At 38.7% G+C, this 26337-nt stretch overlaps 1 protein-coding gene across 7 annotated transcripts in view; it reads left to right on the forward strand.

Annotated features, from left to right (window-relative positions):
• TUT7 (terminal uridylyl transferase 7) overlaps positions 1 to 26337 on the forward strand; it is a 65117-nt gene that overhangs the window by 15329 nt on the left and 23451 nt on the right. For all 7 annotated transcript variants that reach the window (XM_087444315.1, XM_014795569.2, XM_014795570.2 and 4 more), the window contains exons 10-20: positions 384 to 503; positions 10021 to 10173; positions 13013 to 13193; positions 14563 to 15659; positions 16647 to 16797; positions 18062 to 18148; positions 18746 to 18846; positions 20428 to 20485; positions 24948 to 25051; positions 25683 to 25772; positions 26180 to 26293. In XM_087444315.1, coding sequence (XP_087300441.1) covers positions 384 to 503; positions 10021 to 10173; positions 13013 to 13193; positions 14563 to 15659; positions 16647 to 16797; positions 18062 to 18148; positions 18746 to 18846; positions 20428 to 20485; positions 24948 to 25051; positions 25683 to 25772; positions 26180 to 26293 — 2256 coding nt within the window. The remainder of the gene's footprint in view (positions 1 to 383; positions 504 to 10020; positions 10174 to 13012; positions 13194 to 14562; positions 15660 to 16646; positions 16798 to 18061; positions 18149 to 18745; positions 18847 to 20427; positions 20486 to 24947; positions 25052 to 25682; positions 25773 to 26179; positions 26294 to 26337) is intronic.

The following is a 26337-nucleotide window of genomic DNA, read 5'->3' on the forward strand; positions in this document are numbered from 1 at the left end:
GCAGTAGGTTGGGATGAGGGGACTGTTAAACTGAGCAAAGCCAGTTGGCTTGCACTTGGGGTCGAATCATCATTTTGACTTCTTTAACAAGTGTTGTAACCACGGAAATGGATTTACCATGGATGTCAAAAAATGAAGTAGCAAATATTATTTTAGGGCCCTCCATGAATAAGTTTAGTTAATAAGATGAAAAGTGTGAAATTGAAGCTGTTACTCAAAACCGTAATATGTGGTTGCTCCACAAGTGTATTTGTCCTGTGGTGCTTCATCCTGAGGAGCAAATCATGTAAGAACATGGAAGTGAAGCTACAGGTTTTAGACCAAATTGTGTAGATGATGAGTTGGCACAAAAGAATGCTTATCTTCTTTTCTCTCATTTGTAGCTTTGCAGTATAGATCGCCCTGAAGAAGGAGGTTTGCCACCTTATGTGTTTGCTCTGATGGCTGTCTTCTTTCTTCAACAGAGGAAAGAACCCCTTCTGCCTGTTTATCTAGGATCATGGGTATAAAACTTTTTTTGCTTATATATCAGATATTGGTTTTATTTCAGGGCCATAATCCTTTATGCATAATTTCAAAATCTAAAATCCTAACCAGAACTGACATGCATTTATTTCTGCTGCCAGTATGAATATTCATACCTTTCACTGCCAAAATAGTAGTGTATTTGATTACAAGATGCTGCCTTGTACTCTGCTAGGAATATTATTACTTTTCTAAACTGAAAAAACTCTTAATTTGTGAAACACATAGGATCCTGAGGGTTTCAAACAAGAGAATGTGAACCTGTATCAAATTTATTATTTGGTACATACTTCTTTGGGTACAGTTTTATAACTTGATATTTGAATTTACGTATCACCTCCAGACAGACTGTAGGAGACATCTGGTTCACTGTAACTTATTTTCTGTTGCTTGTCTTCAGTTCTCTTTATTCCCCATTTCCTATGAAACAAAAGAAAATATAAGTGCTGAGATTGCTACCTATACCACAAGATGCAGAACTTACTAGTCACCTCTTGAGTAATATTTTGGTATTATCTTTAAGATGAATTAGACTTCGGTAATGTGACCACTTGTTCTTTCTGGATAAATTAGAGTTGATTTATTCAAGTAATAAGATTTAATAAGAAGCCATCTCAAAGTCAAAATGATATTATTCTCATCCTCTTGGAAACCTCACTTTTAATTCCTAGGTGTTTATCTTGGTAAAATCTTTTGTGTACACTTAGTTTGTAGAAAGACTCACTTGGTGAAAAGCTTACTGTGGCACATTTGATATTTTATCTGCCTTTCTTCTTATTGTACACAGGATTCTCATCATTTAAGAGGGTATCTTCTAGAGTAGTCATTCTTAAGTATGGGTACATATCAAAAAAATATGATTATAGGGGATTTTTTCTTTATACTTAATAGGTTGAGAATTAAGCAGAGACCTTTATCTGCCAGGCCCGAGGAATAAAGACTAGAGCAGAATAAACCCCTTGTAAACTCTGTCCTGGTGTAAGGGGTTGCAGTCTGCTGTGTGTGTCCCAGTTGCCTAAAGGGAGCTCTCTTTGTGCTTGTGGCACTGAAATGAAAGAATTCAGGCCCTGAGAAGGTAACTGCTAGTCTCCTCTCCTGGTGGAAGAAAGAGTGAGAGAACAGAGTCAGCCCTGGGTTGATAAGTAACCCTTCCTGTTGGACCCCCCATAGGCATCCGTGAGAGTCTTTGAAGTTTGCCTTTCACTGTGATCCAAGAGAGACAGGACTTTAGGGTGGAACCATACCAGTTGGACTCCTGTGCCCAGAAGGGCCTCAGAACTGGTAAAATGTGTTGTCTTGCTCACCACTGTCTTAGTGAGATCTGCCTTTTTTTCTGTCCTGATTGCCTCTAAGTAGTCATCTGTCACTGACATGAGGATGCAGGAAAAAAGGTGTTTCTATTCTGCTGATGAGATTCTCCTCAGGATTTGCTTGAGAGTAGTATGAATACCCTTTTCTATGGCCCGTGTATTATTTTCTTGGCAGTGATACTGGAAATTCTCTAAAGTGGCACTGAATTTGATTTTGATTATACCATTTGTTTATTTAAGATTTAGTGACAAAAAGAGGTGACCAAACACTGGATTCAGTTCTATGAATCAAATAAGGGAAACTCTGCTGCCTGAACCAAAATGATCTACAGTTTTCAGCGTTTTAAACGAATCAGGCATCGATGTGCTGGCTTCTGCCAGAGTCTTAGTCAAAAATATAAAGCAAGTGAGGGGGAAGGAATTAATATTTATTCAGTACCTTATTCATGCCAGGTGTTTTATATACATTATTTCTGCAGAAAACCCATTAAAGACTTTAAAATTATGTGTATGAAAGTATTTAAACTGTTAATTCTTTCAAAATCTTAAAGCACTGTGTATGTTAGTCATTGTACTAGGCCCTGAAAGGAATACACAGATGAACAAGGCTCAGTTCTCTGTCAGGAGGTTTAGAGTATCATGCCTCTGTGCTCTGATCTGTCTTTTCAGGAATCTTTTAGCCATTGTCTTCCAGCCTGCTGAGATCTCTTCCATGTTGGAGACTATCCTCTCTGACCTTTTACTCCCAATTAAAATTGCCATTTTATTGTCATTAGATCATGATATCATTAAAGTTAATCATAGTGAGTTGTGAATGATGAAGAGGTTTAACCCTGATTTCTTAGCATCTTTTATCCGGTACAAGAATATTTTACTAGTCTCCTAGTAGATGTTATTTGGAATCTGCCTTATTTTGGATTATATAAACTTACCCTTTAGCAAACAGTTATTTACTCTTTAAGGATGCCAGATATAATAGTAGAAAGAGGAGTAGTTTTAAAGTTTGGCTGCCCTGCGAGTCATCCAGGTTTTGCCATTTATATCCGTATGACCTAGAGCGAGTTATTTAATCTCTGAGCCTTTGTATCCTCTTTGAAAAATTCTGAAATGAGGTCATGAATGTAAAGCTCCTGGAACAAGGTCAGAGAACAAATGTAGTGCTTTTCCCCTTCAATAAAAAGTCAAGTTCCACTTATGGTATGGAGGCATGAACTCCTAACCAAGTGATCCTTCTGGAAATAACAGCTATAAATTCTCAGCAAAATACAAACAACAAATGTGAAGGTTCTGGAGACTGAACAAATGCAAACAGACTTTGGAGAGAAGTCAAAACTTGGAGCAAGTGGCCAAGACAGAGTGAGTTTCTGTTTTTCTGTGGCTTTACCCCTAAAAGCAGCTCTGATAGCAGCTGGTTCTCTTTCTGGCCAGAGGAACAAGGGCCACCAGATAATAAGGGGGAAAAAACCAGAAATGAAAAATACAAAGAAGTGGAACCCTTAACTCTGTATAAAGTCAGCACATCTCTGACTAACTCCTGAACCAGTCCGATTCATCATATAAGGAGCTTGGAAGTTATCATTCCAGCCTCACAAAAAGAAAAAAGCTGAACAAATTGAAATCAGCAACCCCTCTTAGCCATAGGAGAGAATTGAGGTCATGGGGAAAACTCCTGCCCCACAATTGGAGAGGCAGGTGAAGACAGCAGGTTATAGCTTGTCAAAGCAGGAGCCCAGGAGCAGAGGCCTGCCACGGGAGCCAGTATCCGGGTAGGAGGACTCACACTGTGCTTCTGGATGCTCACTCTGGAGGAGCTTGAGAGTGAAAAACAACAAGGGGGCCCAGTCTTAGGGGACCCTGAACGGTTACATGAGTTTTACCTCCAGGAGCCCCCACCAGGTTCTCAGGGCGAAGATCCAAGAAAAATCCCCTCATGCTTTTGGCAGGGTGAGGGGAAAAGTAGCCATTCTGAAATATGCCCGGAGCATTCTGTCCCCCTAAACAAAAGCCTGTCCTCTAGGGAAACTGTTTTACTTGGGCCTTACCAACCTGAGGGGAGTGAAAATACCCAACTCCGGCCCACCCTCTAGCCTTCCTGTCTCACCTCAGATGGGGAGAACTGAGAAGCAGTTTCAGTCACAGCCCAAGACCACAGGCTTACCGGAAGACTGAGACCTGATCATAGGACTGTAGAATGACTTCTCCTCCCCGACACCTCACCACCACATCATTAGGGCTCCTGTATAACAGTGGTACAATGAAAAGACCTCAATTTCAGGAAGAAACCTCTTGGGAAACCCAAAGACAACAAGGGAGACAAAAACAAGACACTAGAGGAAGTTTTAGCCTCTTGACATGTACATCTATAGCACACAGTAGACATAGCCTAACTGCTAGCCAGATAAATAAAACCTCACACTAAAGGCCTATCTACCTCAGTTCCTTTTACCCAGAACATCACATCCAGCTTTCACCAAAAAAATTACAAGGCATACTAAAAGGCAAAAAAACATAGTTTTGAAGAGACAGAGCAAGCATTAGAATTATCAGACCAGGAATTTAAAACAATAAGATTAATATGCTAAGGGCGTAATGGAAAAAATGGACAGCATGCAAGGACAGATGGGTAATGTGAGCTGAGAGATGGAAGCTCTAAGAAAGGGAATACTAGAAATAAAAACAGAAATGAAGAACGCCTTTGATGGATTCATCGGTAGACTGGACACACCTGGGGAAAGAATTAGTGAGCTTTGTTCAATAGAAACTTCCCAAACTGAGACAGCAAAAAGGAAAAAAAGAATGGAAAAGAAATGGAACAGAATATCTAAGACCTGCAGGACAGTTACTAAGGGTTATAATATATGTGTAATGGGAATACTAGAAGGAGAAGAAAGAGAAAGGAACAAAAGAAATATTTGAAGTAATAATAACTGAGAATTTTACAAAATTAATGATAGACTTCTAAACCACACATGTGAAACAGTCTAGAAACAGTTAAGAGCTAAGGCTTAAAAAACTGAACTGAGATTAGAGCCACTGTCCACTTGAGATGTGACAATCTGCAGTTTGTCTAATCAAGTTAATTACCTGTAAAATAAAAGTATCCACATTTTGGAGTAACAATCCAGAATTTTCACAATACAGTATAGTGTCACAGTATCCGTAATGCAGTCCAAAATTACTCAACATGCAAAGAGCCAGGAAGATGCGACCCATGCTCAAGGGAAAAGAAATCTACAGATGCCGAACCCAAGATGACCCAGATGCGGGGACTCTCAAAGATGTTAAAGCAGTTATTGTAACTATGCTCCGTGAGGTAAAGGAAATGCACTACAGTAGATGAAGAGAAGGAAAATATCAGCCAGAAAAATAAAAAATGTGAAAACCAAGTGGAAATTTTAGAAGTGAAAAATGCATTATTTTAAATAAAAAATTTACTGGATGGGCCTCATAGCAGAATGGAGATGACATAGGAAAGAGTCAGTGAATGTGAAAATAGTTGAATAGAAACTAATCTGAAGAAGAGAAAGGAAAAAGTTCGAAAAAAAATAACTGAGCCTCAGGGACTTGTGGGACCTTTTTCAAAAAACTAACATATGAGTAATTTGAGTCCCAGAAGGAAAGGAACAAAAGAATGAGGCAGGGAAAAAAACAGCCAGAAACTTCCCAAATTTAATAATAAAAGACATAAATTTACAAACTCAATAAGCTGCGCAAACCTCAAGCAAGATCAGTTCAAAGAGAAGCATGCCTAGCACATCATAGTCAGACTGCTGAAGACCAAAATAAAAAGCAAAACTGAAAAGCAGCCAGAGAATCACCTTACATAAAAGTGATTTGAGTGATGGCCAACTACTGATCAGAAACCACTGAAGAATCCTTTCACAGTGTGTATATATATCAAATCACATTGTACACCTTAAATATATGCAATATACAAGTTTTTGTCAGTTATACCCAATAAAGCTGGGGAAAAAAGAATCAAGTCAAACTAAGGCTCTACTAACATCAGATGAGATAGATTTCAAAAGAAAAAATATTACCAAAGACAAAAAGGGACATTTCATTATGATAGGGTCAACTCATCAGCAAGACAAAAAACAATCATAAACGTTTGCATCTATTAAGAGAGCACCAGAATACATGAAGTAAAAATTGATGGGATCCATTTCACCATCAGAGTAAGAGATTTTCACACATCCTCGGTAATTGACTCCTGTTAGCTAAACAGAAAATGAGTGAGGACATAGGGGATTCGATAGACAATATTAATCACCTGGATCTGATTAACATTTATGGAACACTTCACCCAACAACTGCAGAATACGCATTGTTTTTCAAGTGCATCTTGTACGTTCACCAAGATAGACCATATGCTCGTTTATAAAAGAAGTTTCAATACATTTAAAAGGATTGAAATCATATAGAGTGTATTCTTTGACCACAAAATGAAATTAAGTTAGAAATCAATAACAGTAAGATAATTAGGAAAATCAAATATATTTGGAAATTGAACAGCAGACTTCTAAGTAATCCAGGGTTAAAGAAGAAATTACATGGGAAATTAGAAAATATTTTGAACTAAATGATAATAAAAATACAACACATCAAAATTTTTGAGATGCAACTAAAATAGTGTTTGCTTGGAAATTTCTAGGTTTGAATGCTCAAATTTAAAAAGAAGAAAGGTCTAAAATCAGTGACCTAAATTTTCACCACAAGAAGCTAGAAATCAAAGGGCAACATAAACTCAAAATAAGTTGAAGAAAGGAAATAACAGAGATAAGAGCAAAATCAATAAATAGAAAATAGACAAACAATAGAGAAAATTAAGAAAACAAAACTGTTTCTTTGATCAACAGTATTGATAAGCCCCTGATTAAGAAGAGAGAACACAAATTGATATCAGAAATGAAGAGGGATTATCTTTCCAGATCTTATAGATATAAATGGATAAAAAGAGAATATTTAAACAACTTTATACCAATAAAGTGGAAAACTTAGATAAAATGGGCAGATCCTTATAAGACTAAATTCAAAAAGAGCATTCAAGAAAAAAATACCTGAATAGCCCTTTATCCACTAAAGAAATTTAATTTGTAATTAAAAACCTTCCTGGGCCGGCCCCGTGGCTTAGCGGTTAAGTGTGCGCGCTTCGCTGCTGGCGGCCCGGGTTCGGATCCCGGGCGCGCACTGACGCACCGCTTCTCCGGCCATGCTGAGGCCGCGTCCCACATACAGCAACTGGAAGGATGTGCGGCTATGACATACAACTGTCTACTGGGGCTTTGGGGGAAAATAAATAAATAAATAAAATTATAAAAAAAAAAAAAAAAAAGAAAGAAAAAGAGCTTTGTTTTAAAAAAAAAAAACCTTCCTGGGCCCAGCCCTGTGGCTGAGTAAAGTTCCGCACACTCCGCTTCGGCAGCCCGGGTTCACAGGTTCGAATCCCAGGCACAGACCAACTCCCCTTACCAGCCATGCTGTGGCAGTGTCACACATATAAAGTAGAGAAAGATTGGCACAGGTATTAGCTCAGGGCTAATCTTCCTCGAGCGAAAGAAGAGGATTGGCAACACATGTTAGCTACTCTAGACCCAAGTGGCTCTACTGGTGAATTCTGTCAAACTTGTAAGGAAGAGATAATGCCAACTACACAAACTCATTCAGAAAATAAAAGAGGAGAAATAAGAAGCCAGCATTACCCTGATACCAAAATCAGACAAAGAAAAGAAAGCTATATGCCAGTATCCCTCATGAGCATGGACACTGAAACACTTAGCAAAATATTAGGAAATCAACTCAGAAATATACAAAAAGGATATATCACAACCAAGCGGGGCTTCTGCCAGGAATACAAGGTTGATTTAGCTTTTGAAAATCAATATAATTCACCATTTTAATAGAATAAAGGAGAAAAGCCATATGATCATCAGTAGATGCAGGGGGGAAAAAAAAAACATGACAAGGTGCAACACTCATTTATGATTAAAAAAACAAAAAGAAAACCTCTCTGCAAACTAGGAACAGAAGGGAACTTCCTCAGCCTCAAAATGGGCGTCTGAAAAACATCTGCAGTTTACAGGATACTTAATGTTGGCATCCTGGACATTTTCCCTGTGCCACTGTGGACAAAAAAGGGTAGCCCCCTCACTGTTGTTTTTCAACGTTTACAGGAAGTCCTGGCCATTACAACAAGGAAGGAAAAGAAAAAAGGCATAAAAATCTAAAGGAAGAAGTAAAAGTTTCTCTATTTGCAGGTGACATGATTGTTTACATAGAAAATCCTCAGAAAACTACAAAATTAAACTAACAAGCAAATTGAGTAAGGACATAGAATACAAAGTTAATATACAAAAATCAATTATACTTTTATATATTAGCAGCAAACAATTGAAAAATTGTTTTAAAAAATTCCATTAACAGTAGAACTTGAAAACATACAATATTTAAGAATAAATTTAACAAAAGACACGCAAGACTTCTAAACTGAAAACTGGAACATTACTGAGAAAAATTAAATAAGAATGTAAATAAATGTAGAGACACACCAAGTCCATGGATTGAAAGCATCGATATTGTTGTCATATGTGGTGGTCCTTTGGTTTGCAACAAAGGTGCCTTTTCAACAGTTGATGCTGGAAAGACTAGATATCCGTAAGGAAAAAAATGGACATCAAATCTTTACCTCACAGCATACCCCAAAATTAACTCAAAGTAGATCAAAGATTTAAATGTAAAAGTTTAATTTATCAATATTCTTTGCTATTGATATAGTTTACGCTTTTAGTGTTCTACCTAAGAAATCCTTGCCTACGCCTAGGCTGCAAAGATTTTCTCCTTGGTTTTTTTCTGGGAATTTTATAAATTTAACTTTGTCAAACTTTAGAACTTCTACTCCTCAAAAACCATTATTAAGAAAACAAAAACAACTGAAGAAAATACTGAATACTTACATCTAACAGTCACCACACCTGGTGTTTTCCAAAGTGTTTTCTGTAGGAGAGTGGTTTAGGCAGTCAATCAGCAAATCCGTCCTGAGCAGTTACCTTGTGCCAGGTTGCTGGAGCGAGAGCAGTGAGCCAAACAGAAGCCTTACCTCGAGTTCATGGATCCAGTGGGGTGAAGCAGATTAATAAGTACCATCAAGTGGCGGTAATTTCTTGGAGGAAAGTTAAACCAGGGTAAGAAGGACAGAGAGTGAAAGAGGAGGAGCTATTTAGAGAAAAAGATATTTGAGCAGAGCCTGACGGCAGTGAGGGAGAGTAGGGTAGCTGATGGTTAGAGGGAAGAGCCTTCCAAGCCGAAGGAGTAGCCAACGTCAGCTCCGAGCTGGGAGAATATATCGAGAAGGTGGATCGAGGAACAGCAAAGGGCCAGATTACCTAGGCCCTGGAAACGACTGAATTTCATCCTGAATAAGAAGGAAACCGTTAAGAGCAGGGGAGCGACATGATGTCTTATATTTTAGAAGGATTACTCTGCTAAACCAAAGAAGTAGTGGAAGTACATTTGGGAAACTGGATACCACATCCACATCCCACCCCACAATTCATTATGTACATTAAGCTGCTTAAAAGCTGTGATAAAGCCAATTGTACGATAAAGAAACCTGTTCAAGTTTGCTGCACATTTCTTAGACCTTCTGAGCCCAGACTCTTTTCTTTAGCACTTTGCATCTCAATTATATCAATAGAAACCCTTTCTTACATTTACTGAGCATTTTCTACGTGTCCTACCTTGTGTCTGAATGCGTTATGTCCATTATTTCATATCACAGCCATCCCATGAAGGAGGTTCTAGTGTGGCCCTTCTCCCAGGAACCCTAGGTCTGGAGAGAGGGAATGCCTTACTTCACATCTCCCGGCTGGTGCACAGGGGAGCTGAGATTCGGGCCCCGGCAGTTTTCCTCCAGCCATGGCCTTAGGCCTAGGCCGTGTTGCCTTCTCTTAGACTATTTACCAAATAATTATTTCACAAAGTCACCATTTCTTTTACAAATAAAAACCTTATTTTTTACTTTAGAAAATATTTTTAAATTTACAGATGTCTCAGAGATGGTCCATAACTGATACCTTTTATATTTTCAATGAACTATGTTATCTTGTCATTTCTTCCAGGATTAATTTACTCTGATTGATATAAAATTGTTTCTACCTTATAATAGTATGTGTCTAATTTTTCCTAGATTGAAGGATTCTCGTTAAACAAACTAGGGAACTTCAACCTTAAAAACATTCAGAAAGATGTTGTGCTCTGGGAATACACTGATAATGCCACAGGGGACGCAGACACAGCAAAGGAAGAGGCACCAAAAGAAATGCCCATTAAAAGGGGACAGGTCTGTTCTCTTTGATTTCTCATTTTACCATCTATTTTGAATTTATGTTGATTGTTAATTGTGGATTTTATGAGTTAGTTCTCTCTTCTTTTCTCAACTCCATTAACTATTTCATGGTTGTTTCATTTCCTAGTCTCTTCAGTCCTTTGAATAGACAAGTAATGAGAAAAGGTAAAATGCAGATCATTAAATTCAGTTATTTATGTAGTTTCTTCTGTATGCAGGGTCCTGTGAAAGATACTGAGAATTCAAAGATAAATCCCTATCTCTCCTCAAAGAGCTTAGGTCTTAGACGGTGTTATGAGGTTTAATTATATGAAAAATTATCTAACCTGAAATTACTAAAATAACAGTGAATAAGTATATGGTTTACTGTACTTGTCCTCATCCATACCATTAGGGGTCGGCAGGGGAATTTATGCACAAGGAAAGAATTACCATTTGCATTTCAAACAAAAATCTGAGCATTGTAATTATACTAGTAGTAAAAATAGGATTCTGCCTCAAATTGGCAAATGGTCCCTGACCCCACAACCTTCCACATAACCCTTGGGGTGAAATGACAATCATATCCGCAACATGCTCCTGATACCAGGATTCTAACCCTAGGTCTACACAGACAAGTTGTGTCACTCCTCTCGGCCGTGCCTAAGTTGAGGAGATGGTGGTGATTCATAGATTTTGCAGTTGTGTTTTCCAGAATCCTTGAGCACTGGGGGGAGAGGGAGGCAGTGCCACTCTACCCTTGCTGCCACCAGAACCACATCCCTTTTATCTTGTTGTGTTTGGGGTTCCAGTAGTGGATAAGAGCACAGGCTGTGGAGCCAGAAGATGTGAATTTGTGTCCCAGCTCTCCCACTTCCTAGCTGTGTGTCCTTGGGCAAGTGACTTAATCTTTCTGTGTCCCAGTTTCCTCACCTATAAATGGGGATGATAATGGTACCTCTCGTAGGGTCACTGATTTATAGAATGCTTAACTCAGTGCCGAGCATGTGGTAAGCACTCAGTAAATATCAGCTGCTATTCTTATTTTCTTTGAAAAAGAAAGTGTTCTCTACATTAAAAAAATAAAAACAATCACAAAAAAACAGCTTAAGTACCGTTAATCTAGACATGTTGAAGATCTCTTAAGTTCCATGTTAGGGTATTATCAAGTCATTTCAGTGAGATGCTTAAAAATCCTTGGTAATGCTGAGTAGGGCTTATGGATAAAGTGGTGAAGTTTAAGAGGCTTTCAATTCCTGGAGGTTTTCTTTGTGTCCATAACTACACTGTTTGGGACCTAGACAACTTCCATTTTCAATCAGTTCTGCTGTGTAAATCCACTGAATGACTTTATGTTATTTGACAGAACCTTTGTGGTTGAGATTTAATGGTTAATTAAATACCATACCACTTGTTTTGAAGCTTGATACAATAAAGTGCATTTGGAAACAAATTTGCACACCTTAGAAGGAAAAGCTGTTGCTGTAAGTGCAGTTAAATACTTTATCTCTACATTTTCATGCTATGTGGAGAGATTAATCATGCTGCTGCTTCTTGAATGTAGTGAGAGCTACATTCAAGTGGAAATTGCATGGTGTGGTGAGAGAGCACTGTACTGGGATCAGGAGACATTGTTCTCATTCTGCCACTGACAAGTGGTGGGACCTATGACAAGGCACGTCAACCCTTTGGGCTTCAGATCCTTCTCTTGTAACATTCAGGAGTTGAACTAGATTACCTCTTAAGAGCATCTTACTGTTGTGACATTATGTTTCAATGATAAATGGATTTCTTGTTCTTAAAAGACTATACCTAAGTGAAAAAATACAGAACGCAACCAAGTCTGCCAGATGCTTTCCCTTGTTTCTGATTTAATGCTCATAACTATCCTGTGTTATAGGTGGTATCATCCCTACTCTGCAGATAATGATAGCGACCATTTTTTGAACATGTGTGCCAGGCACTGTGCTAAGCTCTTTACAGACACTCTCTCACTCAGTCCTCCCAACAACCCTATGAGGTGGGTACTATGATCCCCATTGTTCAGATGAGGAAACTGAGGCTTAGACAGCTTCTATACCTTAACCAGATCATACACAGCTAGGACATGGCAGAATTGGATTTCGTACTTAAAGTGTCCTCTTCCAGAGCCAGTTCTCTTAGCCCCTGTGCTGTCCTGCCAATCTGAGAGTGAAGAAGCTAAGTCACAGAGCAATTAAGAGCTATGAAGTGGCAGAATCAGTATTTGGACCAATTTTTTTTTTCTATTCTAAATTCTATGCACTTTCCAATGTGTTACATCATAGTATGTTCCAATTTGTCAAGAGTCTGTGAATGTAAAACTAGTATCAATTTCTGATGTCTAGAGTTATTTGACTTTAAAATCAGTTGCCAGGGACAGATGCAGTGAACTTATTAGCTTCTCAGAGCAAACGAGAGGAGTGTTTTCCTCTTGCTCTGCGCCTTTAGCTGCTGCTGCCCGTTGCCGTGTGCGTAACTGAAGGCACTATCCCACGGCAGTAACAGGGAGAGCTCGGTGCTGAGGAGTAGCAATCCACGCACAGCTCTCCACCTGTCGTTAAGACTTCAGAACAAGGAGTCTTCTGTCTGCCTGTAGGTTCCTGTGATGATGATTAGATTTTAACATGACTAATCCCAGGAGTGCAGAGAAGCAAAGCTATTTTCCCACACGCAAAATAGAATCTAGAATGTGATTTATCTAGAGGGATTGTCAGGTTCCTATCTTTGCTAAGGTTTTTCAGATTTTTTTAATTTGATGCTTGAATGATTTCGAGTTTTTCAGATTTTGCTGACATCTGAAATAACCTGTATATTTTCTCTTTGCTATTAATAGGTATCATTAATATTTGATTTAAAACACCAGCCTTCAGTACCAGTTGGGCAGCTCTGGGTGGAATTGCTACGATTCTATGCCTTAGAATTTAATTTGGCTGATTTAGTGATTAGTATCCGTGTCAAAGAGTCAATATCTCGTGAATCAAAGGATTGGCCCAAAAAGCGCATTGCCATTGAAGGTATCTAAAAATGTTAATTCCTTTTTTTCTTTTTTTTTTTTTTTAAGTACCAGTCTAACAGCATGCTTTTTATTTCAGTCTCTTTTCAGCTCCTACATGTAAGGTAGGCCTGACCCCAAAAGTGAAATAAATAGTTAGACTCTTGCATGTGTTACAGTGGGTCATTCTGAGGGACAAAGCTGTTCATCCCGGATTTTTTAAGTGCTGCAGTAAAACATCTTAATTACTTAACTAAAATAATGGTTGACTGAGTCCTTGCTTTCTTTGTAAATTGCTTAATAACTTAAATGCTTAAAAAGTTTTTTCCCAGTGATGTGTGAATCCCGTATCTTCTTTACTGTTCTTATTTCTGGATTTTTAGATTAGTTCTTTTATGGGTTATTGTTGATGCTGTTTAGTTTTACAAAGGTGAGAAAATACTTTTTCTCATGAAAAGTAGCATTCTTTGTTGGATTCCTCTCCATAGAGAGAAAGGATAGTTATTTTTGGAATATCTGCAGTAACATTTAGAACTATTCATAAAAAACACTTCTTGTGGTGAAGGCTCATTGAACTGACCGTTGTATAAAAGACACACTGATGTGCCCTGTAGACTTCATTAAATGAACTAGCTCTTCTCAGCTTTGCAAAGTCAGGAGGTTGAAACCCCTCTAGAAATCTTAATTCTCCTCCTTCAAATAATTTAAAGAACCTCCTAAATGGAATTCTCTTATTTTTGCTTGATTTTTTTTCAAGCTTTATATTGCATAAGAGAGTTTTTTGCATTTTGCATAAATTCTGTGTGCAGTCATGGGGATCTCACATTTTTAAACCCTCCCCTGCAGTTTCTCTGGCTCAGCTCTTCTGGCCAATTGCCTAACCTGCTGGAGTTCTAGGGGAGGAGAAAAGATTGAGAGAAGTGGTGTCTCCTCCTGATGTCTCCCTCTCGCCCCTGAATTCAGTCCAGCCAGTTCAGTGATGGGGCTTCCCAGGGCAGAAGAGTGGAGGTAAGCTCTACAAACCACAGGGCCTGGCTGAGTGGGGAGGCAGAGCACTCAGCAGAGCTTGGAGGGAAGACCTCCCTTCCCGAGGGCACAAGAGCCACACTGATGACATCTTTTTTACCTCCACAGTCATAGAACAAAATAGGGAAGGGGTACTGGTTCTGAACAGAATGGGTTCTCTTCATAGAGCAGATGTTTCTAAGGAAACATTTCTTTTTGTTCTTAAACTGTATCTTTTTATTCCCCATCCCAGTTTTTTAAAAACCATGTAAAATACATGCTAAATTTTACTGTTGTTTGTTAGTTGCCTATTTTTATTTATAGCAGGCTAATATTTAAAACATGAAATAGAAATGTATGAAATGGTGGATTTTTTTTCGTTACAGATCCCTACTCTGTTAAAAGAAATGTGGCAAGGACCCTAAATAATCAGCCCGTATTTGAATATATACTTCATTGTTTAAGGACAACATATAAATATTTTGCTCTTCCACACAAAATTACAGAATGCAGCCTTCCACAGCCTCTGAGCACTGTTCCGTGCATTTCCAAACGTTCTAAAGAAGCAGCAAAGCATGGTTCAGATGCACAAGCAAAAGATGAGAAACTTGACGCAGTTTTGGCTCAAGGTTCTGGTGCTGCCGGTTCAACTGCAAGCGCCTGCAAGGTGCAGCCACGTACTCTCGAAGAGACTGCTGCGAGCTTTGAAAGCCCGCCAGCGGAGGAAACAGAAAACGCACACGTCAGTGTCCACTTGGAAAACTCAGACTGCATCAAGGCAGAGATCAGCTGTGATGATTATGAGGATGTTAAAGTACACCATCAAGAAACAGGAAGTAAAAGTGGGGAAGAAAAAATTAAAAGGGAGAGCAAGCATCTTTTGACTGCCAACGATCAAGGTTTGAGCAGTAGCAGACGTGAAGAGCTTGTCGTGTGTGGCAGCACACAAAATAGTGACACGGACAGCACTTTGGATTTAGAAGGCTTCCAAAATCCTACAGCTAAAGAGTGCGATGGATATGCTACTTTAGATGACAAGGCTGATGTTGATGAAGAAAGCCTGGAAGGTACTGATGAACTTGAAGATGCTCTAAGCCACTTTGCCCCTTCAAGACAGGGCCAGACATCAGGAATCATTCACTCCGATGAAGAGGAGGAGGAGGAAGAGGAGGAGGAGGATGAAGAACCCAGGCTCTGTGTTACCCGAAGGGAAGATGAGGATGACGTTGCTAATGAAGATGAGTTAGACAACATCTACACAGGATCAGGGGATGAGGATGCCTTGTCTGAAGAGGATGAGGAATTAGGCAGGTCTGCTAAGTATGAAGACTTGGAAGAATGTGGAAAACATGTGGATGGAGCTCTACTGATGGAACTTAATAAAATCAGTCTTAAAGAAGAAAATGTATGTGAGGAAAATTCAACGGTGGATCAGTCTGATTTCTTCTATGAATTTAGTAAACTCACCTTCACCAAAGGCAAGGTAATCAATGCCACTCCTAGACATAGAACTAAGAGATTTGACACAGTTTTAGTGCATGTGATTTCAATTTTGTCTACTAGAACGGGGCTCTCCCCTGTTTTGGTAGTGGTTAACGAGTTGGTCTTTAACTCCAGTACAACCACTTCGTCCACTTCTCTCCTTAGGCTCCTGGGGATTTGCATAGGAGAAAGGCAATGCTGTCGATAGTGAAAATAACTGCCTTTTTCTCCTGAGTGTCCCATAAGGTGTCCTGTCAGGTAGTTCGGAGTGGCTGCACATTATATTTTCATTCCTTTGGGAAGTGAAGAGTAGGCTGTGTACTTTTTAAAAATTATTTTATTGAGGACATGTTGGCCAATGACATATAATATATACATTATTATATATCAGTTTCTGTATAGACCGCATGGTGTTCACCACCAATAGTCTAGATTTTATCCATCACCATATACATGTGTATGTGTACCCCTTTTGCCCTCCCCCACCTCTTTCTCTGTTAACCACTCATCTGCTCTCCTTATCCATGTGTTTGTTTATCTTCCACATATGAATGAAATCATATGGTGTTTGTCTTTCTCCATCTGACTTATTTCACTCAGCATAATACCCTCAAGGTCCATCCATGTTGTTGCAAATGGCACAATTTTGTCTTTCTGTATGGCTGAGTAATATTCTATTGTATATATACCACATCTTCTTTATCCATTCATCCATTGATGGGCATTTGGGTTACTTCCACATCTTGGCTATTGTGAATAATGCTGCGACGAACAGAGGGGTGCATATATCTTTTTGAATTGTTGATTTCATGTTCTTTGGGTAAATACCCTGTAGTGTTATAGCTGGATCATATGGTATTTCTGTTTTTAGTTTTTTGAGAAATCTCCATACTTCGACTGTGCACTTTTAAAAAAAGATTCAAGACACCTTTACTTGGTAAATAAAGTTTTATCTTAAGTCTTGTCTTGCTTTGCCGTCTTCCTGCAGTCTCCTACAGTAGTATGCAGTTTATGCAAACGAGAGGGTCATCTAAAGAAGGACTGTCCCGAAGACTTCAAAAGAATCCAGCTGGAACCTTTGCCGCCATTAACACCCAAATTTTCAAATATCTTAGATCAAGTTTGCATGCAGTGTTACAGTAAGTTATTAACATTTCTTTTGATTTGTCAAAGTTTTAAATTGATGTTTTCTCAAGAGTCATCTGAATCACTAACCTTCGTTATAGGGACTAAATCTGTTCCATTCTCCATTGTATCCACAGTGCCCTATGCATCCTGTTCCTTTTGGGACACACAATAAATAATTGTTAAAGACAAGGAGAGAGGATCTTTTAAGTCTTAAGATTAGAATACTAGCATTTTCTAACTGCTATTCCTTGAAATGTTTTTCTAGGTGTGATCAATAGTATTTCATCACAGGAAGTTTTCCATAGGTCAAGTAGGGAATAACTACATACTTCCCCTCCCTTAGAGAGTCACAAGGCACATTAACATACTAAAGGCTTCTGAGAAATATTATGGTAGAAAACCTATTGAACTCTTAAATCCAACATTTCCAAAATTTGAGCATAGAATACTTTTTAAATAACTCTAATTAATAACCTACATGACAGCCCTTTAAGGAACACCAGTTTGGGGAAGCATTGGTATACAGAGGTTTAAAGTTCTACGAAGAAAAACATTTAAAGGAGAGGCATGCAACAGTGGAAGAACTTGATGTATCACATTGCTACATCTTGAGTTGTCTGTACTAGAAGACACTTGTTCTTTTTTTTTTTGATTTGTGAGGAAGGTCAGCCCTGAGCTAACATCCGATGCCAATCCTCCTCTTTTTTTGCTGTGGAAGATTGGCCGTGGGACGGTACCGCAGCATGGCTTGACAAGTGGTACGGCAGTACGCACCCGGGATCCGAACCTGCGAACCCCGGGCCACCAAAGCGAAGTGCAAGCACTTAACAGCTTGTGCCACCAGGCCGGCCCCAAAGACTCTTGTTCTTAACCAGTGATTTTTTTTTTTTTTAAACCTTTTTGGAGGTTATAGCTATGAAAGGAAACTATAGGTTCTCTTTAGAAAAATATGTACATGCACATGCACGGACTTTTGTGTTCACACCCGAGGGGAGTTCCCTGAGGCCGCCATCTAGAGCCTTGGGTCTCTGTGGAACCCAGATGCAGAACGCCCACTCAGAGTCATTTCCATTTTAGAAGCAGTTCTTGGTGATAGACTCTTGTTTAGAAAGGCATTCTCTTTGTTTTACATTAGTAATTGTCTACTGAGAAGACACACAACGTTTAGGGTTTGTTTTTTTTTTAAGCTTCTTAGGTTTTATTTTATTAAAAATACAGTTTTTTCAGACAATGTGACCAATCTTTGTTTCTGAATGTGTCTATTTATTTTAACAGAGGATTTTTCTCCAACTATTTTGGAAGATCAGGCTCGTGAACATATTCGGCAAAACCTAGAAAGTTTCATAAGACAGGAGTTTCCAGGTAAATCATTTTTCACTTTTAAGAAAAGAAAGGCAGTGTGACCTTCCTTCAGAATGAGTCCCTGTGTTCCAAGCACACTAATTTTGAGAATAAAGTATTCTTGCAGTGATGGTGGGAACAGGGCTTAGCTGTTCTGTGATGTCCTGGGATGGTCTCTGGTGTGCCCAGTCCTAGTTTGCCAACAGAAGACAGTTGCAGTGTAGGATTTCTCTCAGCAGACGCCACAAGTGAATTTCATTTAGTATTATGTTTAGAGTCAAAGTTCACACCTCTAAAAAGTGAATTCGTATAGAAAGTAGCAAGTTTACATTGTTAAATATGTTGAGGAGATCCACGTTTTCCTTGAAATGTCCTTACATTTAAGAATAAAGTGGCACTTGGTAATCTTTCATGCCATATACAGCTTGTATTTAAAGTAAATCTTGAGAGAAAATAATTTATGATTAATGACTAGGTAATAAGAGAACATAATTATAATAAGATTAATATGTAGGATAGTTAACAACTGGGTATTTTTGATTCATGAGAGGGCCGTTTTGATCAGAAAATTAAATGTACTCAGGTAATTAGTTATTACTTTTCATATATCCCTAACAGGAACTAAATTGAGCTTGTTTGGCTCCTCCAAAAATGGATTTGGGTTCAAACAGAGTGACCTTGACGTCTGTATGACAATTAATGGACTTGAAACTGCTGAGGTACAGTGACCACATAAAACTTGCATTTGCTGTGGCAGTGTGATTTGACAATCTTGACTGACAGTACAGCTTGGTATTTTTCCAAATTTATCAGGGCATATCATATGGAGTATGCCATTTGGCACAATCTATCTGGCCAAATACATTACAAAGTTGAGCGGTGAATATGAGGAGTTAGAAAGGCTTGTACTTTCAACCTGTAGTACAAAGTGGATTGGAAATTGACATCTGGGAATTCTAGAAACCAAACCAGCCACTCCAGTGTCTTATTGGCATGGCCACAAGGCTGACTTAGATGCATACACCCACGTAAGATCTTTGAAAAGGTTTTTAGCAGGCAGGCAGTGTGGTACAATGATAAGAGTACTAAACTTACAGTCCAGAGACTTGGATTTGAGACAAACTTGGTCTTCTTCAGTCCCTAGACATGTGGTCTTTGGTTGATAATTTATAAAATGGACATGATCATTTCTGGTCCTCTTGCCTCAGGAGATTGTTATGCACATCAGCTTGGATCATGCATGTGGGGAGTCAGCTCCGGCCCACGGGCTAAATTCAGCCCACTGCCTGTTTTGTAAATAGTTTGAATGGAACACAGCCACACCCCTTCATTTATGTATTGTCTATAGCTGCTGTCATGCTGTAACTGCAGAGTTGAGTATTTGCAGCAGGTGTTATGGCCCACAGAGGAGAAAATGTTTGCCAGCCCTAATGGATATGAAGGCATTTATGAAATATAAAATACTGTGAAAAGGTATAAAGTCTGAGAAGTACTGAATCCCTCCTCTTTTTCTTGTTTTTAACAAGGCTCCAAATGCTGTATATCCAAATGAGTGAGTCTACTGTTGCTCAAGATCTTCTTATACCTTTTCTTAGTTTCAAGTCTTTGTCTTTTGAGGATGTATCTGAGGTGGATAAGCAAGATTGTGTCTGATGTGTGGAATGACCTTATTGTATGTACATCAAGAAAATTGAGTTGTTACATGATTTATGAACTAGTATTGAGGGCATTTCTGAAATAAAATTTCAGATATATTCTGAGATGTATATAACCATCAGAAAGGCTTATGTTGAAAAGGGTCGGCCCAGATGTTTTTAGTATGATCTATTTGAAATATTGTTCGTATTTGCTGTCTGACTTTCATTTTGTGCTTTGTATTTTTGGCTAGTTCTATCGAGAAATAATCTGGGCTTCACAGCAGTTCATCAGCTCTTAAACTAGAGTGAAAGTCTACCCAGAATGAAGAAGACAGGGCACAGAAACTCCCTCTTACTTATTCTGGCACATAGGGTACTTCTGAGTGACAGAATTACGTAGAGGAGGAAAAACAGAGGTTCTCAATGGTTCAGAGACTTTTCTGGGGGCTCTGATTTCAGCCTTTGTTGCACCACCAAAAGCAATTAGTAAGTAGGGTGTATGGGGGTTTTTGTGTCCTTAGGATATTAACTATGAATACTGATTAATGCTCGCCTAAAAGGGAAAAATGTATATAGAACGAGTTGAAATTAATTTCATTTTTTCTGAAGGTAATGGAACCTGTCTTCCTTTGATTCAATAGTTTGTGCCATTTTTTGTTGCAGGGGTTGGACTGTGTACGAACTATTGAAGAATTGGCAAGAGTCCTCAAAAAACATTCAGGTACCTCTATAAACTTTTTCTAAAAACATTTTTGTCTTTTTTATTAGTGTTTTACATACTTAGGATTTACTAATGCCAATGAAACAGTGTAGTGGCTCGTTTATAGCATACCTATGGTATTGGTGTCTTTAAAAAAATCTTGTGTGATTAAGTGTGACAGTCTGAGAAATTGGTTATAATTTGTGAGCCTATTGTTGCCTATCTCAGTTTTATTTCAAGACAAAGCATATACCAAACAGGCAAGAAATTTTGGAAATCATTTTGCCTTATTGACATTGTATAAATCACAGTGTAGGGGTTGCTAACAGTGGTGTGAAGTACAGTGGAGGCACTGGACTGGGGTTGTGGGTTGTATGTGCAGGTGTGCTGCTCAGCAACAGTGTGTGACCCTGAACAAGTCATTTAACCTCACTTGATCTCTCTTCTCTCATCGGTCAATTGAGGAAACTGAACTGGGTAATTTCTAAATTTACAGCTGTAAAATATATGGATTCTGTAAATTGTGCACAGAGCTGAAATGCCATTAACAAATTCTTTGCTGTCAGGGACAGCTATGGATGCTCTTAACAGTGAGAATCTTTTAAAAAGTGGTTCATCAAATTTCTGTGCTAAGAGCTGGGAATGAAGGTGAACAAGATACAGTCCATGTCCTCATGGAACTTAAAATTCGTGGTCTATCCATGAAAAACTTTCTTATGTCTCAGTCATGAGTAGACTAAAATTCACAGCATGGGCATGCACACACATAGACACACACAAATATACACCTTGAGTGCCCCCATTTTTTGTATTTTTTATTTCCAAGTGTTTGAGTAAAGAGGATACCATGTTATTTAAAAAACAAGGAAAAAAACTTAATTGGGGTTTATTCCCACTGAAAGTTACCTAGAGCATCAGTTTTTTTGTTGTTTTTAATATACATTGATATAATTATTTTGGGGAATTTTACCTCTAAAGATCATGTGCTTTTTAATTTTTTGTTGAAGATTGTGCAAAGAAACTAAATTGCTAAGTTCCCACAACTATTAATTATTTAGTACTGAGTTAGATTTTGACTTTTTATTTTGAAATAATTTCAAATTTAAAGGAAAGCAACAAAAATTGTATAAAGATCTCTGTATATATCCTGCATTCAGATCCACTAGTTGTTAACATTTTACCACATTTGATTTATCATTCTCTTGCTTGCTCACAATTTTTTTCTGTGCCATTAAACTGCAGACATCATGTCCCTTTCCCTGAAATACTGCAGTGTATATTTCCTAAGAATGAACCATGTTAAAATAGGTCATTTTTAGACTAGATATGACGTATACGCACAGATAATAACAATAGAATGCAGATTACATGGAACAAGAATTTGATAATAGCAAGAGGGCTATAATTAAAACTTAACATCTTTAAAAGCAGTCTTCCGGGGGCCGGCCCCATGGCGTAGCAGTTAAGTGCGCCCGCTCTGCTGCTGGCAGCCTGGGTTCGGATCCCGGGCACACACCAATGCACCGCTTGTCAGGCCATGCTGTGGCAGTGTCCCACATAAAGCAGAGGAAGTTGAGCACAGATGTTAGCTTAGGGCCAGTCTTCCTCAGCAAAAAGAGGAGGATTGGCATGGATGTTAGCTCAGGGCTGATCTTCCTCACAAAAAATAAATAAATAAAAGCAGTCTTCCCCAGGCATTTAATTGGGTACCTCCTCTGTGCTCAGCACCGTATTAGGCACTTAGGGATGGTGGGAAAATAAGCAGGTCTCTACAAGTCTTTCCTTGGACAGCTTTCAGATCTTAAAAAAGGTAAGATAGTCTCACAGACTGCACTATAAGGTAGTATTCATTTATCAAAACAAGTCTGAGACTCTAATAAGTATTCAGTAACTTCTGAGGAGAGAGAGATTCTGGGAAAGAGTTGGATAGAGGAGGTTGATGGAAGAGATGGGCTTGTCTGATCTCAGATGATGATAAATACGATTTGAAAAGAATAGGAAGAGAAGTCATTCCTAAGAGTGCATGGACGTGAACGTGAGAATTACTGTAGTATATTTTGGAGGACAGTGAGAAGATTGGTACATTTAGAGAGGAGTTTCAAGTGGAAACTATTAGGAGATAAGGTGAAGTCTAGATGTTCGAAGCCACTGAAGTTTCTTCAGGAGAGGAGGAACTCAATAAAAGCAAAACTTAAGCTTTTTGGGTGGCTAGTATAGTCTCTTAGGGACGGTATAATCTAAATGCCAGGGTAGAAGGACCTTAACCAGGTGCCAGTGGTCCTAAAAGGAAGAGGGAAATTTCCTAGATTTGGTACCTATAAGTAGGAAATAAGGGTTCAGGCTGATGGCTGGGTACTTGAGAAATGGGGATGTTTGCAGAGAACACCAGTGTGGGGGTGTTTAGTTTGCTAGGAAGGTGTAATCTCCAACAGTTAATAGTCCAGCAAGCAATTAGAAATATGGAGTTGTCTGTCAGGATTGAATAACAAGATAAAACAGTTTTGCCTTGAAAGCCTTGAAGAGAGGGAGAGAGACACCAAGAATAAAACAGAATTCTAAGTGATCATTTGAGAGAAGTTGAGGACTAAGCCTTAATTTCTGTGGGTAGAAATTAAGAAAGGACACTGAAAAAGGAGCCATTGGAATGAGAAAACAAGAACCAGGATGATGTGCTGTTAATAAATCCTAGAGGACAGACTTATAAGTGTCAAAATGGTTAACAGTGTCAAATTCTAGAATGGGAAGGAGATGGAGAAAAAAGCTATCTAATTTAGAGGCAATATAGCAAAGTAGTCAATAGGGGTTCTGGAATCAGACTCTGGTTTTAAATCTTGGCTCCCTGCTTGTTGGCTGTGTGATCCCACTAAGTCACTCAACCTCATTATAAGCACTCAGTTCTTCATCTATAAAGTGGGAATAACAATAATAGCACTTAAGATTGAGAAAGGTAATACATTAAAGTACAGGGTGTAGCAAATGCTAAGTATTCAGTAAAAATGAGCTTCCTTGCCCCTCCTCCCCAGAAGTGTAAGTTAGACTTTCTCTCTCCCACACAGACGTTTTCTGCTGAAATTTCTACTATCATCTACATACTTTTTTCATGAGTTCTGGATCACTATGTATCTTACCTCTAGAAATCACCACTTAACTCTCAGAAGAACTTATCTTTCTCTTTACTGCCTCCCTTCTGCTACAACCACCACTACCTACTCTTCCTCTGAATCCTCTTTCTTGGTTGTTGACATTGCCATCCTTGGAATCACCAAAATGGAAGAAGTGATGATTAGCCTGTCCTAGACCAGCTTCAGTAGAAGTTTAGAGCCAGTCATACCTAGATTGGAATCACAGCTCCACGATTTACCAGCTGCATATTCCAAAGCAAATTCATTTCTCTGGGTTTCTGTTTCCTCATCTGTTAGGTGAGGGTGACTAGTCTTAGGAGGTAATGTTTGTGAAGGATTCTAGGTACTCGGGGAACAGTAGCTCTTACTGTTAGAGCACTCCTTCTCCCTTATCACCCCTGCCTCTACTTCCCCAACCCATCCAGTTACAGATGCTCTCAAACATGTCTTGTTGCTTCTCTGCATCCCCATGCCACCATGAGAGTTCAGGCCCAGATCGTTTTTCATAGTGGTCACCCTGCCTCTATTCCAGGTACCTCAGTCTATCCATTTTCAGGGGCATTGTCTAAATAGAAGTGGTGAGTGATTCTTCCCGACTTATACCAGTCCTCTGGCTTCTCTTTGCCTCTAAGGATAATTCTTAGCAGGATATATATGTTCTGTAATTGAGCTCTTCCCAGTTTCTACCCCATCTTCTATTTCTCGTTATTCCTTTCCCTCAAGTCCACTCTGCAGCCTGCACAATTTCATGGAAGTTCTTTGAACATGCCATTCTGTTTCAGGCATCTACCCTTTCCATGTGCATTTTTCCTTGCCTGGTAAATCCCCTCAGCCTCCTCTCTTTTTGCCTGTTGTTCTTTTTCAAAGCCCAGCTCAGGCAATTTTCTCCTCTCATATTGAAGCTGATCCCTTTTTTTTTTTTTTACTGTCATAACTTCTAGCTCCATGATGAGTAACTTTTGCCATGAGGAGTCAGATGATTGCACCATAGGCTTTGCTCCATATTAGATACAATCATATGGAGAGAATAGGTAGGGCCTACGTAGTCCAGACTCTGTAGTAGTTTCCTTTGTTTTGCTGTTTATCAAACCCTAACAGCCCTGCACACATGCCCATGATCCAGTGAGTTCATGGAGGACAGTGGTTGTACTTCAGACATCAGTGTGTTTAACAAATGTAAACTTTGCCACAAGTCTTGCCAGATATTTGTTAATTAACAGAGAATCTTTGACTAGTCCTAGTGACTACAGTGAAACAAGCCAAAGTTAGGTTTACATCATTTTATATTGGAATGTTAATGTAAGAGCAATTTATAGCCCCAACTGCTGTATTTAATGATACTGTATTACTTCCCAACCTAGGTCTGAGAAACATCTTGCCGATTACAACAGCAAAGGTACCAATTGTAAAGTTCTTCCATTTGAGAAGTGGTCTGGAAGTGGATATCAGTTTGTATAACACATTGGTAAGATTTTCTCTAGGCTTTTTCTTTAGGGAGATTAAGGGGAATGAATGTCTCTTAATTTACAAAATCTCAAGTAAAATTAAGCCATTCATTTCATCTTATTCATTCTTTCAATTGTCATTTATGAGTGTTTGCTACATGCCAGGCAGTGTTCTGAGGCTGGGGGTGTAACAGAGAACTAAGTTAATATTAGTATTCATTTAACATGAGTTCAGAGTGACAGGTGCTTTTTGTTTGGAGTGAACTTTGTTTTAATTTTGGAGTGACTCACTCTTGGTTTGCCTCAGGGCTTTATGGGACTTCTCTGGCCCCTAAGGGCATTTAATTTAAATAATGTCAGGGCAGGGTGGTGGAATCTTGCAGCTGCTTAAAGGGAACTGATTATTTTAATAGCTCTTATTTTCTAGGAATGTTCAGACCAAGGACATATTAACATAATGGAAGTCATGAGATCAGTCACTTATAATTCTTTATTATCTAGTAAGTTAATGAAGCTTGACTTGGGGAAGGAACTATTAGTTTCAGTTTAGATGTCTTCATCCTAAAATGAATTACAGTGTAAACCTTTCAGAACATTCCAGCTTAAAACTTTTCTTCTGATAGCCTTATAGCTTAATTTCCCTTTTAACAGGCCCTTCATAACACAAGGCTCTTATCTGCTTATTCAGCCATTGATCCCAGAGTGAAATATTTGTGCTATACCATGAAAGTTTTTACAAAGGTGAGTACAAAGCTTCCTGTTGTGATTTATCAGGAAATTTCATTGCATCTTCAAACTTTGTTGAAAACATTAGTCTGTATTCTTTAAAGAACCACAGCCATGTCAAATGCTTTCTTTAACTGTTTGGGAAGCCCTACTCAGCAAGCTGAAATTTTGTGGTCTTCAAATTTACATGATAATCTGATTTTGCTTGTGGCTAATAGTTCCCCTGCTTTGTTGGGGTGTTTTGTTTTGTTTTGTTTTTGATGTTCTTTTGGTTCGTTTTGTTGGTATATTTCAGCATTTGAAAATGTAATTTTTATATTGGGGCCCAAAGAAGCACCTTACTTTTAGTGATAATAGAATAGCTGCAAACTTAGCAGAAAACGTTGTTGATCTTTCCCTTGTTCTTCGTTCCCTCCCTCCAGATGTGCGATATTGGTGATGCATCGAGAGGCAGCTTATCGTCCTATGCATACACGCTTATGGTGCTATATTTTCTCCAGCAGAGGAATCCGCCAGTCATTCCTGTTCTTCAAGAGGTATTAGTAAAAGAAATTGTATTTCTCATCTGTATAGCTAGGTG

The sequence above is a fragment of the Ceratotherium simum genome, chromosome 20 (genome assembly GCF_057802395.1).
Source record: "Ceratotherium simum simum isolate JZ-2026a chromosome 20, ASM5780239v1, whole genome shotgun sequence".
NCBI classification, from domain to species: domain Eukaryota; kingdom Metazoa; phylum Chordata; class Mammalia; order Perissodactyla; family Rhinocerotidae; genus Ceratotherium; species Ceratotherium simum.